Source organism: Neofelis nebulosa, chromosome 12 (genome assembly GCF_028018385.1).
Source record: "Neofelis nebulosa isolate mNeoNeb1 chromosome 12, mNeoNeb1.pri, whole genome shotgun sequence".
Lineage (NCBI taxonomy): Eukaryota > Metazoa > Chordata > Mammalia > Carnivora > Felidae > Neofelis > Neofelis nebulosa.
This window is the reverse complement of record NC_080793.1, coordinates 47341827-47361288: the sequence shown is the minus strand read 5'-3', so window position 1 is coordinate 47361288 and position 19462 is coordinate 47341827. Positions and strand designations below refer to the sequence as shown.

General features: G+C 39.3%; 1 protein-coding gene across 15 annotated transcripts in view; it reads right to left on the bottom strand.

The window, feature by feature from the left end:
- ELAVL2 (ELAV like RNA binding protein 2) overlaps window positions 1-19462 on the bottom strand; it is a 165632-nt gene that overhangs the window by 22044 nt on the left and 124126 nt on the right. For all 15 annotated transcript variants that reach the window (XM_058695212.1, XM_058695205.1, XM_058695209.1 and 12 more), the window contains one exon: window positions 17788-17891. In XM_058695212.1, coding sequence (XP_058551195.1) covers window positions 17788-17891 — 104 coding nt within the window. The remainder of the gene's footprint in view (window positions 1-17787; window positions 17892-19462) is intronic.

Here is a 19462-nt window from a genome sequence, read left to right as displayed (position 1 = left end):
CTGTAGATGCCATTAAACATGTCAAGAATGAAGTGTCATTTCACAAACTGGGGATTCAAATCTCCAGAGGCAATAAAATCTTTGACAGAATAATATGTTGCTGGGGGAAAGGTCTTAATATTGGAACAAAAAGGAAACAGATCATTTGGCCCAATTTCTTTTTATTTAGGAAGGAGGGAGACTGAGGCACACAAAAATGAAGTGATTTGTCCAAAGATGCAGAGCAAAAGAGTGTAGGATTCACAGGCCTTGACCCTTCATCAAGAGATTTTCCAATACACCACTGCCTGAGACACAATCTGAAATCATACAGGTTTCTAGCAAAATGACAATTATTGGGAGGATGATGAGACAAATACAAGGAAAAAGATATATGCAAGAAGGTAAGAACTTTAGCTCAGCAAAATGGTTTATTCTATACACGTAAGAAAATCCGAAATACATCAAAATGGGTCTAGTCCATAGGACACTTACTATATATTTCTTCTACTAGTATAATGCCTGAGAAGTATTTAGGAGATGTCTGACAAAAAGCTAAGGGGAGGGAGGTGGGGAGAGGGGAGGACAGTTGAAGAGGGAAAAAAAACCCACTAAGAATCTTGAAACTATTGCTTTATACCAAGTAAGTTAAAACTTACCTAGAATAGAATATTTTAGGTATTAAACATGCATTTAAAAAACACTATGTATCATTTAACAGAAAGGGAAAATAGCAACTGGGTGTATTATAGTAGAGAGACTACCCAGCTTTACATCATTTCCAAGTTTTAATGCAACACTAAATAAAATTCAAAGCAGTTGACTCTTATACCCAACTTAAAATTGGACCAAAGAATAAATAATGTCCTAAGAGTTTAAGTGATCACATGCGACATTATTAAAAACAATAGAAAAAAAGCACACTAGTTCTAAGTATCCTACTAAGCAACTAATCATAAACTGGACACTTGAAAAATTAGATTTCCTTTTACATACATCTTAAACTCAGCATCTGAAAACTACACTGAGCATAGTCTATTAAATACTACCCACATCTGTCTCATCCAACATTTATCAATTAAATGAGGGTCCAAACAGACTGTCCTGACAGACATCTTTATATTTTATTGAAGTACAGTTTTATTAAAGTATCAAAGTATTTACTAAACCATCAAAGTTTTTAGCAGATCACATCTGCCCATCTATTGTCGCTTCTGCCTGGCTACAGAACCCCACTGGTTCAACAAGGACTCTCATGCTGGTAAAGGTAAATAGGGAACCCATGGTAAAGCATTCCTGAAATGCAACTTAAGCCAACAACGTCTTTCAAATTCCTAAGGATCTGTGCATGTAAAGAATCTAACAAAAAAAAAAAAAAAAAAGAAAGAAAACAAACAGAGTAAGTGGTAAATGTGGCATCCAGAGGGGGTTGAGGATTAAACTGGATCTGCAAGTGCAGTGGTGGTCAATCAGTCATCCCAAGGTCTAAGCAAGAATCTGCCAATCAAACCGTTCCATATTCCATTCCATACCTTCACTTAGACCGTTAAAATTTTAGTAAGTGATTACCCTAAAGTGGCTTGGAAAAAAAAAGAAAATAAAAGAGATGGGAGTTTCAGCTATAACCACCAGAGTTCATTCCTAACCTCTCTGCACTGGGAAGTTCTCAAGAGTGGCTAGGAAAAGCGGACTCCCTTATTTTCAACATTAAAAAATGAGAAATGAGCCTGTATTTATCTGGCCACATATCTTTAGAAGTATTAAGTAAGGGGTACCTGGCTGGCTCAGTTGGTAGAGCATGGGACCCTTGATCTCAGGGTCACGAGGTTCAAGCCCCACACTGAGCATGGGGCTTGCTTAAAACAAAAAGAAGAATTAAGTAATATAAATAGGCTAGAATTAAGGCAAACAGGAATCAGTGTATTACTATGTCAAAAAAAACTTAAAAGGCAAAAAAAGAATGTATTATCACTGGTGAAGTTCTGGCCGCAACAGGGCATACTATGAACTAGTGGCCAGAAACTGATACTCGTACCGGAGCCCTCCAAAGTTATGAAGCAGTGAAAACACAGGGCTTGGACGTGCACAGAGCCAAGTTCAGGTCTTGGCTCTGGTGCCTTACCAGTTATATAACTAGGGAATAATTTCCTTACATTCTCTGAAGCCTCTATTTGTTCGTTTACAATCTGATGTAAATGAAAGTCCTCACCTCACAGGGACCTTACAAGGATTAAACGGAAAAATAAAACTATTAGCACAAAGCTGGAGAACCATAATAATGTTTCAATCATACCTTAATGATTTCATACATAGAAAATCATAATAACATAGATAATGATCGCTCCAAACACTTACTAAGCACTTACCATGTGCCAGACACTGTTCTTGGTATGTTACATACCTTAATATTCAATTGATCAGGGTTATAATATCAGGGTTATAAATTGGGTGTTATCACTAGCATCCCTAATTTATGTAAGAAAAAACTCAAATTATCACTATTATCTCTGAGATCAGATAAGAGGACACAGAGGAGGCATTTGATACAAGATGTATGTACTTTAACAGAAAAACAGTTCAAAGATTAAGTAAGTCTTTTTCCAAATCCATCGCAGTTATTATCAAAATTAATCCTCACTAATTATTACAATATTACAATACAATCTTCCATGTATTTTGTAAGACAATAGCAGATAAGTGTATGGGAGAGCCCAAGCCCTCGTTGAAGCCTAAGGAAAAGGCTGTTTGTTGTATAGAAGGTCAATATCCAGCAGCTTTAAATGAGCTGATAGAAAAGACCAACTTGATTTTAATATTCTTTCCCCAAAGTACTGCATATTAAATACTCCCACTTCCTTATTCTCTCTCATAAATATCTATTAGAGCCTAAAATGAGATGCAAAATGAGAAACAGAATCATCTCCGTTTTGGGGAGACAGTGGCAGAAATCATAAATGGGCTTTGGGGAATAGTGCCTATTTCAGATGAGGGGCGCATGTATGCACCTGAATGTGGGATGGGTTACAAAACACCATTCAACCAGTGCCTAATGACTCAATGTGATTTCACACCAGGAAAAAATACCAAGAAGGCTATGCTAGCAGAGTACTGTGAAAGTTTTTCACTTTGGACACTCACGAAATATACTAGGAGGATGTTAGACATAAAGAATAAGGAAAATATCAGTACTCAGTACTCAATATTCGGATGGGTGTAGGGCCTGTTCAACACTGCCAGAGCAGCAGACTACCTCAAAGCCACCTCCCAGGGTAACAGCACTGCAATTCACTTACAAAGCTTTTATATTATTAGGCTATACGTTTCCTAGAGGGTTGAAACTAATTCTTATATGTATTCCTATCTTACACCCCCACCCACAAGTGGGTGCTCCGATTCTTACAGACTGAAAATACTCCATGGCCTCCTGCAGAGGCTATTTCTGAAGTATTTTTCAGGCAAGCTGATTAGAAGGTGTGATGCTTGTCCAAACAATCTGGCTTTTTGTGCTTCACTGGAAACAGAAGTTAAACTAGCTTACAGAAAAATAGATGTACTCATTCAGTTCTTAGAAAACCATTCTTCAGTAGTAGCTTCTTAAGGGTTCTTTCAAGTTTCTGAAATTTGATCAGATGCAATCTCTAACAAAGCTACACTATCAAGTTCCCTGTTAACAATTTTACGTGTAAATATAAACTTAAAATGTAATTCATGTAGTATTTGACCAACTAGTAGATCTAAAGCACTGGCAGCAGATTAAAATGCTGAGTTAGAAAAAGTTAAACCTAAAGAAGGTCACCACAGTACCTGGTAGAAGTAAAATGGAGCTGTTTAACAATAAAAGCTAATTAACACTGGTTGGTAATGTGTAGAAAAAGAAGGTTCTCAACAAGCCAATTTTGGTGGGTTACATACCCTAGAGTTTTTGCATACTTCATCTAAGGTTTGAAATGGAAAACAAAAACACACACACATCCCACTATTTCCTATCTCTGAGCATACAGAGCACATCCCCATTATCTCTTATAAGCACTACATAAAAACTTCCTCATTCAGAAATTTAAATTTTTTTTAATCTTTATTTATTTTTGAGAGAGAGTGAGACAGCATGAGCAGGGGAGGGCCAGAGAGAGGGAGACAGAATCTGAAGCAGGCTCTAGGTTCTGAGCTGTCAGCACAGAGCCTGACACAGGGCTCGAACCATAAACTGTGAGAACATGACCTGAGCCGAAGTCGAATGCCTAACCAACTGAGCCATCCAGGAGCCCCCTCATTCAGAAACTTTAAATAAAAGCTTATATATTTTGTGAAGTGCTCTAAAGACAAAGATGCCTGCCCTCTGAGAGCAGACCACCAAAGAGAAGAAATGGTAATGTACAGAGAAAAATAAATGCTTTAAAAAAATGTTTTTAATGTTTAGTTTTGAGAGACAGAGCACAAGCGTGGGAGGGGGAGAGACAGGGAGACACAGAATTGGAAGCAGGCACCAGGCTCTGAGCTGGCAGCACAGAGCCCGACATGGAGCTTGAACTCATGAACTGTGAGATCATGACCTGAGCCAAAGTCGGACACTTACCATACTTAGCCACCCAGGCGCCCCAAAAAATAAACACTTTTATGGCCAAATAAAAGTTGGTAAGTAATGACAGTGGTATAAGGCAGTACAGGCAGAGAATGAACCAAGGCAGAAGATAAGAATTTGGCATGCATATTCAAGGAGGAGGAGCCCAGCTGAGCCAGAATAAAATCTCTGTAGAACAAAGACAATGCTGTAGTAGGAAGCTGGGGCAGATTCTGGAGCCCTTAAATGTCACAGTGAGGCTTTTAGAACCAAGGGAGTGACAGTCTACAAAAATGTATGTGTGTAGGTCAAATACATATACAATGTGGAGATAATTTTCCCATAAGCTAGGTGAACAGAATAGTCAAAGTCAGCGTGGCAATTTAAAAGGCTATTTTAAATACCATCTACAATAAGTTTCCTTTTGTTCTGTAACTAGAAGAAAAACTGCTTCGCCACAATGTTGGTTCAGATATCCAAGTCTTCTTTGACCTACTTATATATACAGTAATGAAAATATAATGATCCTATTTCTGTGTGTACACTAAATACTCCACAGAGAAATTTCATCTTGGTACCATTTTTAAACATCTTAAATGAGTCTCATAGGTTACCATGAATCTTTGCAGAACAGGGCAGATATATGAATGTGAACAAATGCCCAAAATTCATCCCCATAGTTCCTTTTATGAATTAGGTCTTCCCTAAAAAAGAATAAATGTAAACTATGGGGCTAGGTTTAATCAAATTTGCCTACCAATCATTTTCATAGAAGGTTAATACTTGATTGAATAAATACACTTTATAGTTTCCAGATACAAGTTTCTTCCAAAAAGTACATGTCACATAAAGGCCTCTGTGCCTTTGGATGAGACATTCCTTCACGTGTAATACGTGTCTTCTTTCTCTACGTGATAAACCCTATCTTGTAAAACTCTATCACTTCTGAAACCACTGCAGGGGCCTCTCGACAGCCAGTGACATATCCATTTCCACTGTACTCTGCATTCACTTATCATACATCAAAAAAATGGTCATATAAAGTCAGTGCTGTCTCTTTCTACTATACAATGGCATCAGGGACAAGACTATATCTTGTCATGTTTTAGCACGGCTCCAACATTCAGCAAAGTGGACCTATATGTGCTAGACATTCAAAATGCTTACGGAATTAAGTACTTACAGATATTCCCTATCCAAGACTGTATAACCATGATTGTATCGTCCTTAAAAAACAATTTGCAATTAAACATTTTTTAATATTAAATTTCACAGCTTTGACCTTGGGGGGGAGAGGAAAAAACACGTTATGATAGAAATTAATAACTTATATTTAGTAATTGTTTTTCATGTTTATTTATTTTGAGAGAGAAAGAGCACAAGCAGGGGAGGGGCAGACAGAGAGGGAGAGAGAAAATCCCAAGCAGGCTCCATGCTGTCAGTGCAGAGCCCAACACGGGGCTCAATCTTGTAAACCATGACAGCATGACCTAAGCCCATGCCTAACTGACTGAGCCACCCAGACACCCCAATAACCTTTAAAGCATATGCCCCTCCATACAAACTTGGAAACTAACCACTGGACTTGCTAGGATTTCATATAATGTAAAAGGCCCTAATGGGACAAGACTATTGAAGATGAAATAATCACTCTTACTAAACCTTTAATGTACTTAAAAAATTATTCCTCAAACATCCAAGGGAAAATTTCTAACAGTCTTCCTTCAAACACCTGTTGTAAATGTAAAAATAGTCTGTACCCATATCTCTTACAACTAAAACACAACAGTCAATATTTAATGTTTTCAGGCCTGATTTAATCCGATTGTCAGGAATCTAGTGTGTGCGTGTGCATGTATATATGTACACACGCATATGCACAAAAAGTTAGGAAACCACCTCATTTTCCTTCAAGGAGAGCCTGTCTTTGCTGAGCCTTAATGAGTATAAACTATACACCATTAAAAAAAAAAAAGGCAATACCAAACATTTTGGATTGCCTATGGCATTTCTCTCTCAAATAGACTAGAAAGAAATTGTGTGAGAGACACATGTATGACATATAAGAAAAAGAAAAAGAGATAATAGGAATGTTATTATAAACCCTCCCCAAGGCCAAAGAAAGTCTTACCTATATATTTTTTGTGGACCTGACATAAATTATACAACTATAAAAAATTTATTCAATAGATAATTCAAAAGGAATAACCCTTGAAATATTACTGAATGTTTTATAACTTCAAACCTACCAAGATATTTTTCTCTCAACATGATTAGACATTAGAGAATAATCACAGGGAAAGCTTTTTAAATGAACTGATTTGCAGGACTAACAGTCTCATTCAAAGACAATCCCTCATTCTCCAAATATCTATTAGACACCTGAGCTGTATATCCTCCAAACAGCTTTAACAAAAAGTAATTACTATATTCCTAAAGACTTTTGTATGCTAGTTGTGAAGGCCTTACAAGAAAGAGGGTTTTTAAGGAACACACCAACAACCTTAACTGTACACAATGAACAGACCATATCACTGCCATTCATAGACTCCTCCGGAAATTTAAACAGGAGCAGTAAGAGGGGATACCCGCCTTTACCTCTGTTGCAGGACAAAGCATTCTCCTGCTTCAGATGTGCAGAAGCACCTCACTTTACCTTGAGAATCCAGTCCTGCGGTATTTAATTACACTGTCGGGAGCACCGAATAGTCTGGCACAGTGCCCTTTCCCTGGGTCTTGCTGATTGATAGCATCAATAACATTCACTGGCTGTAATTAAACCGCCAAATAGTACCCCCTTTGCCACTTGGTAGATCAATGTTCTTTAATACTCAAAGAACAAAGTACAAAGGTGAGAGGGGTGTTCTTAGCCTTCACCTTCACAGTTCATTTGACTTTGTGCACCAGAGCGGTCTGCAGACAACGCATATTTCACAATTCCCCCAAGACACTGGTTAATGAAGGAGAACACTACGGAAAATGCTGTAAGTTGGTGACAATTACTTATTAACCCATTTTTGCAAATCTGAGAACAGAGACATTCTAAGCCTTTTGGTGACAGTATGCACCGCTTTCACATAGCTTCGGAACAAAATTCAGTTTATAGGTCAAAAGGCTTCCAAATTAAGGTGGCATACGGTAAATAGTTTTTTTTTCTTTAAATATTTATAACATGCTATGTGGGCAAGTTCTTGTGATAGTAACACAAATTCCCATTTATTAAAACCCGGACTAGAAAAGTTCAAACATCCAGATACTGTGGAGGGGTGGAAGAGGGGTGTGGTTGGGAGTCTATAAATAGGAGACAAATTTTTATTGCATTCTAAAAGCAACTTCCATATTCTAAGGATTCACAACCATCCTGAACCATATAATTGAACTCCCAATCTCTATACTAATATGAAATACCCATTTTAAATGAATGGGCCCCAGAAGAACGATACTGCAAATTCCCTATGCTCAGAATCAAATATTAAATGACATTTATGTACTTGTAATACTAAAAGTATTTAATGGCACTGAAATGCCCTGAAAATGACTACTGTGAGTGCGTGTGAATGTGTGTGTGAGTGTGTGTGTGTGTGTGTGTGTGTGTGTGTGTGAGAGAGAGAGAGAGAGAGAGAGAGAGAGAGAGAGAGAGAATGAATATTATTCAGGTTAAGTCCAGCATTATATTCATTAAAAGTACATCTGTTAACCACAAGCATTCCAGATACTTTATGACAGAACCTACAAATGAAAATTTCATTAACATGTAGGTTCATTTTGAAACAAGCACCACAGACCTATCCAAGTACAAATCATTAAGGTCCACCAAACAATGGTTCTCAGGTCAGACCACCATCTATTAAGAATCACCTGTGGTAGCTGGTTAAAATACATTTTTTAGTCTCTCCCTGCAGATATCAGATTCAGTAAGTTTTGCGGTCCAGAACTATGCATTTTATCAACCACCCCACCTTAGTGATTCTGATGAACATTTTAATGCTTTGGCAGTCCCTTATGTAGACAGACTTTAAATAGGTAATCCTCAAACTCTGGGGACATACTTGGATTCCTAGAAAGCTCATAAAAATTACAGATGTCAAGCTCTCTTCCTGGTCACCCACCAATGCTGGTTTCCAAATGAGTAAGAATGAGTAGCTTGAAAATAAGGTATATATGAATAGAAATAACCAATAAATACAAAAATGTAAAGGTAAAACAAAGCCCATAAAAATTCATCCAAAGGTATTTCCAAATATCAGCCTGGCTGGATGGGGCTCAGCTGGATTAGGGAGCTCATCAGCCTGAATGGTCTGTGGAAAAGATTTAATTCTATGAAGTAAGAGCCACTCTCAAGGACTCCAGAATCTTTCTAAGAATATGAACAGGGTTGTTTGTGTGAAGGAAGTGGGAACAGTCAAATTTCTAAACAGTCATTTAACAAAATTGTAAAAATGAAAGCTTTTTCTGAATGATCAGTTTCCAGGACCATGCAGGTGCTGCCTTTCCTGCTGCTTGCCTGAGGGTCAGTGAGGGTCACTTCAAGACTCATTAGCAACCTTAGAACCTACGCAGGAAGGATTACACTTCCCAATTCCTGTGGGAGGAGGTAACCTTATACTAATGACCAGAAAACAGAGCACATTAGCATGATTTATTGATTTTTTTTTTCCACCATCCGCTTCTCTATAACACAAGGTAACTACAGTAGTTTTAAATATCCAACAAAATCAAACTAACAAACTAAAACAGTGGGACTACTTACTTTGGAGTAAAAGCAGCTTTTTCATTCCTCCCCAACTAGATTTCTAAAATACCACTTTAATAGAGCAGGACATAAATCCAGGACTTGTGGCTCTTAAACCTTGATGCAGCATTCAAGGAGTTGTTCTCATTCGGGGTGGGGGGGGCACACAACTAGCAGACTGCTTCTACAGTTTTCAAAATAGAGCCCTCTCTCTCTTGCTTAATCACAAGTAGTACGTCAAGAAACTTCCAAAGTAAAACCCCCACAAGTCTGATGTCGTACTCAGGGCTTAGAACTGATGCTAAAGGCAATGACAGGAAAATCAGTCAGAGATGGGAGTAAAAGAAAATGGACCACACATGCTTTTGTAAAGAGTCCACACAAACTTAAAGAATGACAAATGTACTTTCTGTAGCTTTTAAACTAGCATCTAAGACTCACAAGAACTTACCAGAAAAAGATTCCTGTATGGGTCATCTCCTACAGAACAGAGATCCAGAGCGTTACTGTAATAGTAATTCTTTTACTCTCCAGTTACCATCAAAATACTTAAACCTATGTGATCCTGCCCATCTTCTAGACAGGACCTCCAGACACTAGTTTTATTCTCAAAGTGGGTGTCTGGCTATCTCCAGCATTCATCCTGACAGACAGCAGTTTTCTGGCCACTAGGAACAGCTCCAATTTCTCACATCTAACAGAGATCTGAGCCAGGAAGTCTCAAGACAGTAAAGGACCCAAATTAAGGTTCCCAAGACAATATTCCATTTGTAGTGGTATCTATAACCTGGTTCTAAATGAAACACCTAAATGTCAAAAATATGAGGTGAAAAGAAAACAAGAAAAGCCACACGCATCAGCCAACGTGTCCCTTGTGGTACTGTTACCTACAAGGTGTTTGAACAAGTCCCTTAACCTGAGCTGCATCTCATTGGTCAGAGGGAGTATTTGCCTACAGGAATATTGCTTTTGCCTAAGTCCAGTCAAGTAACAGGATAAAAGTCCTATGCAACTGCTATAAAAAGTAGATAGAGCAAGGAATTGAGGGACCCTTTTTCAGAAGTTAGCGTATCAGTCTGTGCTGACAGCTCAGAGCCTGGAGCCTGCTTCAGATTCTGTGTCTCCCTCTCTCTCTGCTCCTCCCCCACTCACACTCTGTCTCTCTCTCAAAAATAAATAAACATTAAAAAAAAACAAAATAAAAAAAAAGAAGTTACCGTATCTGTCTTAACCTCTCAAGCTAGCTTGGTAGAACAGGCAGAAGCCACCAACCTACCTAGTACTACTCCCAAGTCACAAATAAAAAGCGACAAAAGCCCTACCCTACCCTTTAAAAGCAGTAGAAAAGATAAGCAGACAAGTGTTAACAGTGCTTTGCAGAAATGCCTTTGCTGATGCACATTTATGAAACAGGCAGAAAAGGTAGAAGCTTGAATAAAAGGATCTATAAACTCCCTCCTAAGAAAGTGGGGTTCAGTCAACTGCCCAGACGCTCCCCACCATCCCATCTGTGGTTCACAAGCAAGTAAGGGCAGGAAGCAAGCTGAGACAGTGCTACCAGGAACCCTCCTCCTCACCCATCACTCTGTGCAGGCTCAGCCTTTGTGCCAGCAATTGTCCAAAAATGTCTACGGAAGAGCAGTTCAGATAATGCCAAGTTACTGCCCTCTGGGAATTTCCAACTGTCTCATTCCCACTTTGGAAGGAGCCTTGAAGGAGCAGGAGTGACACAAATAGGCCTGAGTTGGGACAATGAAGTTTTGGACTATCCTAGGCCACCTACCCACACTCTTGAGGCTACCCAAGATAAGTAACAACCTATAGTGGTTTTTTTGTGTGTAAATAAATAAATTCACAGCTCACAATGGAATATTCTGCAAACACATGACAGGCATTATACAAATAATACCTTATTAAAAAATCTTAGTCATTTCAAATAAGGGCTGTGTATACTCAGCTCAATATAAGAATTTTATTTAAATGTATTGAAGAGTTTCTGATGATCAGATGTAGCAATATACTATTAAAACTTGGCACACGGCTCTAGAAATTTCCAGACCATGGGTTAAAAATGAAGTTATAATACATTCAGTCTTTATTTTAAAAAAGGCAAAGAAATCATTTACTCAGCTTCCATTTTTGCTTCCACTCCTGCGATGTACTTTTTCCACTTTTTTTGTCCCTCCACAAACTAAAGTCTGACCAGCCAAATAATAATTTAAGTTAACATCTCCAAAGTTGTCAGTTAATCTGAAGCCTGTCCTTCAGACTATTACTAGCAAATTTTCCAAATCTAGTCAAGGTAAAAAGATAAATGATGATCTATATGCAGCAGCGTTGAAATCAGGGATACTTTGGGGTGCGTGGTGGCTCGGTTGGTTAAACGTCCGACTTCGGCTCGGATCATGATCTTGCAGCCTGTGAGTTCGAGCCCCCCATCAGGCCCTGTGCTGACAGCTCAGAGCCTGGAGCATGCTTCGGATTCTGTGTCTCCCTCCCCCCCCTCTTTGCCCCTCCCCTGCTTGTTTTCTCTGTCTCTCTGTCTGTCTCTCTCTCTCTCCTCTCAAAAAAATAAACATAAAAAAAAGAAAGAAGGGATACCTTATAGTAGATGCTTTTACAAGTTTGTAAAGCCCACCCTTCTCCTACAAACATCTACACTTTGTACCTACACAGAAAACAAAATCAACTATGTAAGCTGAAAGAATACTAGCATAGCCTGAGATGCTCAGAGATGTGGAGTCTGTACTAGAGAGACCTTCCCTTCATAACAAATACTTAAGTCCAATCCATTGCTGCTCTGCTCAAAACACTTTGGTGGTTCTCCCTCACCTACACTATAAAACCCTGGCATGGCACACCTGCCTTTAATAATCCCCAAATGCTCTCTGCTCCTTTATGCATTCCTCCCCCTGCTCACTGCTCTCCCTAATTCTAAGTGGTTCCCCTAACAGCTGCTTTCAAACTTCCCTACAAAAGCATGAACTCTCAGCATTACTGCCATTTGAAACCCACTGGTCTCAAATACCCCAGAATGATGCTGTAGATCTTTTAGCGGAGCACCTACCAGGTGGCAAGCCTAACGTCACTTCTGTTTCCACATCCATGCCCTTTCCTTCTCTAAAGCGTGGAGCTGATTTACACATTTCCTAACGGGCAGAAGGAACGGGCATTCCTTCCTAACTGCATGAAGGAATGGGTTATAATGATAAGAATCAATCCCCTCCCCAATAATTCTGGACCAAAAAGAGGGCTAGGTGATGTGGAGAATTGTTTCCCCACACAAATTTTACTGTGGCTGCAAAAATTTTCAACAACCACAAAGAGAAAGTATTAACATGTTGTCTCTTCAGGATGGGGTGCTGCATTTCACCACTAACTAAATCATTCCATGGTAACCATGAGTTGACTAAAAATCTATTAAGTAGCTACACCTTTTTGTAATATGCAATTTGGTAGACTATGGAAAGTTAAAAAAAAAAGGGGGGGGGCAGATAATAAACATTCTCAAGATGAATTAGTTTTACAGATAAAATGGAAACCTGAATGATTACTGTCCAAGATCACACAGCCAGTTAAATCATGTTATCAATGTCCTGAGAGAGTAAACTTTCAGAAGTGTGGTTTATAAGTTTTTCCATATGCACTTAAATAGTGGTTTGGTTATCTTAATATGAGAAATTTCACATTAATGAGGTCAATTAATAACTTTTAAGCAAAGGTGAAATTTAGGCTGGCCTATGTCTGAACGATGAATCAAAAACAAATTTAGGCAGTTTTTTTCACGCTAGTAGTATTTCAAACAGAGATCCCCCACCCCCACCCCAGTGGGGCAGAGAAGGCATGGATTTGTAGGAGTATCTATCAATAATAACAAAAGACTTCTATTCCTTGAGGTTAACAGCTCCCACTTTCAGAGAAACCTAGGGACTAACAAAGCTTCCTACACCCCTTGTAGGAGGGGAAAAGCTAGGAGTGACACTGAGGGGCAGGACCTCCATCACCTATTCACAGTACTTGCTGGGGGTGGAAAGCATGCAAGATCTTTTGGAAATGATGGATTTTACTCTGCTAATATGAATTTAAGTCTGATACCATTAACCTGGGCAAAAAATACATTTTCTCTGGGTAGGGGGAGAGGGCATGAGGACTGGCTTGAACCCATAAATGTTTCATATGCCAACTTAGATCTTATCAATACTAGAGACTCCCTAAAACCAAAATGAGTAGAGAATATGAAGACTGAACACACTAGTCACAACCACTGAGAACCCAAATGATCCACAGAACAAAAGGTGCCCATGGGGACCAGGACCAGAGGGCTCTTGATGAGATCCTCCCCCCAGCATACAATTTTTGACACTGTCATGAGGAGATTCCCATCCCCCAGGGCTCAATTGTGCGTACACTACCTTTTCATTACTTTCCCTAAGATCAGAAGTTAAAAACATCTGGTCATCTTCACACTTCATTAACCATCCCAATATCAGGGACAACATGGACAGGCTTTATAACTGCCTCTGTGCAGCTCAGAGATGGTATGACATCACCAGTAAGGTAAGCTGCCAAAACCTCGAACCAACCAAGGAAAAAAGTGACCCTTAGGAGAAGAGAATAACCACTTTGAAACTTTAACCTATGAATGCTGCTATTTTTAATAAAAATCTTTTTTTTTTTTTTTAATTTTTCATTAACGTTTATTTATTTTTGAGACAGAGAGACAGAGCATGAGCAGGGGAGGGGCAGAGAGAGAGGGAGACACAGAATCGGAAGCAGGCTCCAGGCTGTGGGCTGTCAGCACAGAGCCCGACGTGGGGCTCAAACCCACGGACCGTGAGATCATCACCTGAGCCGAAGTCGGACGCTCAACCGACCGAGCCACCCAGGCGCCCCAATAAAAATCTTTCTAACATAAGGTGAAGATATTAAGTTTTCCTAATTTCTAAGCCACACTTTTTAAGAAGTGAAGATGGTATGAACCACTTTTTACTCTGAATGTTCAGCTATCATTCAGCGTGCTCAGGAGAATTATCCACAAGACGATTTTCAAGATAAAAGATGAAAAGAAACTGAACTTAGCATGCAAAAATACCAATATTTAGAGAACCCACCTATTCAGAAAAGGTACATTTTGGTGGCTCCTAAGTGTTAGGCCTTAGACTTGCTGTCACAAATTACCTGGAAAACATATTAAAAAGCAGATCCCTGCATCTCACCTCTGGACACTGATCCAGAAATTTGAGGTGGGCCCCAGAATATGTATTTCTAACCACTTTTCCTTGTGATTCTGATGCAAACAAGTTCCGGAACAACTGCTTTAGGATTTCACAGTGCCTGAGGTGCTTCACTCACTGCAAAAATACTGAATATTTGTCATGTATTCAACACACCATCCGTCTATTGTACAAAACCTTACTCGGCTAATGCTATTAGGGAGCCCCAGGAGAAACTACTAAATGAACCACCTTCCACGGCACTTGATTTCAGTTTCAATATTCCAATTACTAGGAATTCTACCAAATGCATACTAAATACTAGGTATCTTGGAAGACTTAACTTGAGGAGCACACAAACATTTGTACACTTGCATATGACGTATTTATTAGTCTACTGCAGCCGTCTGAAGGGAGTTTTGCCACATTAAATATAAGAGTTTTCTCTTCAAAAGCCCTGTCTTAGCTAAACTCTATGAGCACTAAAGGTCTCAACTCTTTTTATTGGAGGCATGCCCAGGTAGGCAGAGGCGGAACGAGGAACTTCAGATGGGCTCCAATAGACAGGGAGGCTGCTATTCAATTAAGGTAAGTGGGAAAGGGTATGCCAGGAAGCAAGGCCTACAGGAGCATACGTGCTGAGCCTGAGACGATGATCACGTGCCGGAGAAGAGCCAGTCTGACTACTGTGGAAAGCAGTAACAACAATGGTCAACTCCAAAGTCAAATCAAATGATAAGGTAAAAGATTAGGGAGATACAAGAAAAGTTTGAGAAGTAACATGAAGAAAGTGCTGTTTTTTTTGTTTTGTTTTGTTTTTGTTTTTTTTTAAGTTTAGTCCAATAACCACCACCAGGATAGACTGGAAGAAGGGTAAAAAGGCCAATTTATGGAATGGTATCTCAGGGAATGGAAAGGTATATACATGCAGCTTCTAAAAGGTACTTAAAACAGCAAACATGTGAGAAGAAAAAAAAAAAAAACTGGCTCAAGATCTTGTGTAAGAACACAAAACATGTCTAATTGAAAATAAGACAAAAAACACACAAAGAACAGACAAAAATGGTGCCCTGTAGTTCTGGAAAATGGTCTGCTTTGCCTCTCAGAGAAATCTGGGCCAAACTGAGGATACCAGCTGTTATCTGATATTTTTACAGGAACCGAATGGGGGTGGGGGAAAAAGGAGCCTGCTGCTTCCCCACCGCTCCCACCCCCATTTCAGAAAATCAGAAGAGAAGTAGCAGATGTCACAGTTTAAAAGCCACAAGGCATTACTGTCCTTTCTTCTGCATATTCTGCCTGGGCAGCTGGGCCCTGAAGAGAAAGCTGGGCAATGGGCAGTGAGGAAGCAGCCATCATCAATGGTCTCCTTGCAAGCCACGGAAACTCATTCTCAGACAACTCTTCCCTTGCATCTCTGCCTTCCTGTGGACATTACTGCAGAAGAACTTACAGCTAAAGAACTGACTCACTAAAATAAGGATGGTTATTTCTGGAATGGAGAAAAGGGTATGTTCAGGAACGAGCCACCCCAACCATCCCTTCCAATTTCTTCGTAACCACAACTCAGGACCTCAACACTAAGATAAATTAGCAGCAATTCTGGAAATCAATTTAAAATGGGGAGGCCTTCAAAAATCCACAGAACAGAGAACACACAAAACAATCTGAAAATAACTGGATATCAGATTTTTTTTTAACAGCATTTGATTATTACCTAATAGTAATAATGTGGGGCACCTGGGTGGCTCAGTCAGTTAAACAGCCACCTCTTGATTTCAGCTTAGGTCATAAACTCACGGTTCATGGATTCAAGCTGGGCTCTGCACTGACAGGGAGGAGTCTGCTTGGGATTCTCCACACCCCACTTGCTTTTCCCCCATGCTCACAGTCTCTCAAAAATAAAATAATAAAAAAAAATTTTTTTAAAGAGAAACATGTAGAATTCTTGGACATCTTACATCCAAGTATATTTGGGAGCTACCCCATACAGTTCCCTTTAGATAAGACAGAGCTGGGAGGCATTCTTCCTACAGGCCAATAAAGAATGAGATGTCAAAACTACCCAGAGCTAATGAACTACTTTAGTTAACAATTCTGAGAGAAGCAACTTTTAAGCACAAAGATGACACTGCATTTCCAGATTTCTGAAAAAATGAGCAGAATCTAGACAAGTCTGTAAGCAAGATGGATGCCACAGTCAGCCTTGACTAACTTACCCTCACCACTCAGGCTATCGTCTGAGCTGACTTCTTAAATCAAGGGTGGGAAATAGGTTCCAACTTGAGTCAATTGACAGAGGTTGTCTGGAACACTATTTTGAAAAATATTTGGGAGCCACATCTAGACTGAGTGGAGAAAGACTGCCATGATTGATTGGCAATGTCTGCACTGGGCAGGAGAGGGGAAATTGATGGCACGTGCACTAAGCGTTTGCCAGAAGCAACATCCCTTTTATTCTGTAAAGGAAAAGAAATCTATACTGCAAACTGGATTAAATTCTTATCTAGATACAATCTACATTAGCATTTCGAAAATTCACAAAAGTGGGAAAATATCCACAAATTATTTACCATTTGTCTTGAAAAGAAAAATGTAACAGGAAAAATAACCTGTGTGGCAAGTAAGCTCATCTAGTCAGTCTCCTCAAAGTCAGAGCAGAGTCAAACTACAGCCCAAGGACTACACCCAGCCTGCCAGCTGTTTTTTATGACCATGAGCTAAGAATGATTTTTATATGTTTCAATGACTGGGACAAAAGAAAAAGACTATTTTGTGACACATGAACAACAGTACATGAAATTCAAGTTTCAGCTTCCACAAATAAAATTTTATAAGATCACAGTCACATCTGTTCGTTCACATTGTTATTGGCTATGGCTGCTCTCACACAAGGGCAGAGTTGAGAAGTTGTGACAAAGACTATATGACCCACAAAGCCTAACATAGTTACTACCTGGCCCTTCAGAGAACAACTCTGCCAACCCCTGAGCTCAAAGAGCTGGTCTAAGGTTTCCCCAAGTTATATGGCAAGTAATTCACTATAAAGGAAGGAGACTTAATTCAGCAGGTTTCACAAAGTACTTAGCTAAGAAAGTTGCTGCTGCCGCCTTGTTAATAAGGAGTGATTACATGAAGTCCTCGTGAACAGGTTCCCCCGTCATGCAACAAACAAAAAATTCTGCTATGCCTCCCAGAGAAATGTCTATGTGGGCACAAAATGAATAAAGGAAAGAACTACATGAAGATTTCAATTGTTTTTAATCTCTGTTCTGCAGGTAGGTATGAAGAAAACTGAAACATACTTTTATTGTTTTGGTTTGAAGTCTCAATCCATTCAGGGTGTTGATAGCTTTCTCTGCATCCTTAGGGTCAATGTAGTTCACAAAGCCATATCCCAAGCTCTGCCCTAATGAAAGGGAAGGAGAAAAAGGCATACATTAGTTCTACACCATTGATGCCAGCGATCCACTCTCATTTTGGCATATGGTCTTGTCATTAACACCAGCACATTTTCTCAATAGTAAAAAGAAGTCTACGTTAATTCTTCTAGAAATATACACGTGTTTTTTTTCATCCCCTGTCTACTACATTTCCAAGTTTAAACATCAGTTAGAACTCAGCAAGCTGTGCATTTAAAGTGCACACGCGCACGCACACACACCTCCAAAGCATTCCATCAAACGTGTCCTGCCTGAGCCAGAGCACCCAGCAGCAAATGCAACGTTCAGCTTCAGAAACTGTGGGTGCAAGTCTCTGCTGAGCTGCTGAGTGGGCTTCACGGGCATGACTTATTCAGTTTCGTTTTCTTTACCCAAAAAATGGGAAGGCGTCACGCATCAACCAAGAATCTGTCAGTGTTCTGTACTTTGTACCTGGCAAATTTACAGCCTTTACCAAATACAATTATTTCCATTTAAAAGGTGAAGAATCGTGTGTGCACATGGACATTTATTTTATAGGAAGGCCTCTTCAAATAAACTGAATCTAATTTTCTAAAAAAGATCTGATGACCTAGATAAGGAATACAGGGAAATCTGAAGATTTACACTGAGAACATCCAAGCCAGTAAGAACAATGAAAACATGTAGGAAGGGAAGAAAGTATAAACAAAAATAATAAAACACAGTTACTCAAGTAAGAGCTGCTTAAAAATCTTGTTTTTCCCTATCATCTGAGCTCTCTAACTCCTGGCTCAATAATGTCCTAACTCAGGGGGAAAAAAAAAAAAAAAGGAAGGTATTCAAGAGGCTGGAATCAATGGAATGCACAGGTAAGTAAAGCCAATCTGAAAGGTCTCAATTTTTCAACTACGGGAAAGTTTCACAGTTTCCAAAAAAAATGCTACAGTAGAGTAGGTAACAACAGTGGACATAAGAAAGGTTTAGTCGATTAAAAGTTAAACCAAACGAATTGAGGGTTTCCAGGAAGATGTTTGGTAAAGCTCCAAATACTTTTTATTAAGTATCGCTTCTGTATGAATTTCACAGCAAACTAAGGGATCTTCATCCTTGATGGGGCACTTTAGGCACATGTGGTTATGAATACAGGTATTTAGGACAGCCACTCCGGTTATCCAAATGTGGTTCCCTAGAACTATATAAAAAAGAGAGAGAACACTAAATACAGTACCTAAGAACTATGAAAACTTGTAATTATATTTTGGGACCACTATCAGATTTTGGGTGTTGTACAATACCCACAACTAATATGTCCGTTTACCTCAATAAAAAAAAAAATCTGGGTAATCATTGCTGAAGTATCCCTCTAATCAAATTGCATTTTTTTCCTGTTTTTAAAAAAAGAGGGTGAAGGGGGTTCCTGGGGGGCTCAGTCAGTTAAGTGTCCAACTCTTGATTTCAGCTCAGGTCATGATCTCAGTTTCCTGAGTTTAAGTGAGCCCTGCATTGGGCTCTACACAGCGCAGAACTTGCTTGAGATTCTCACTCTCTCTGCCCCTCCCCTGCTCACACTCTCTTG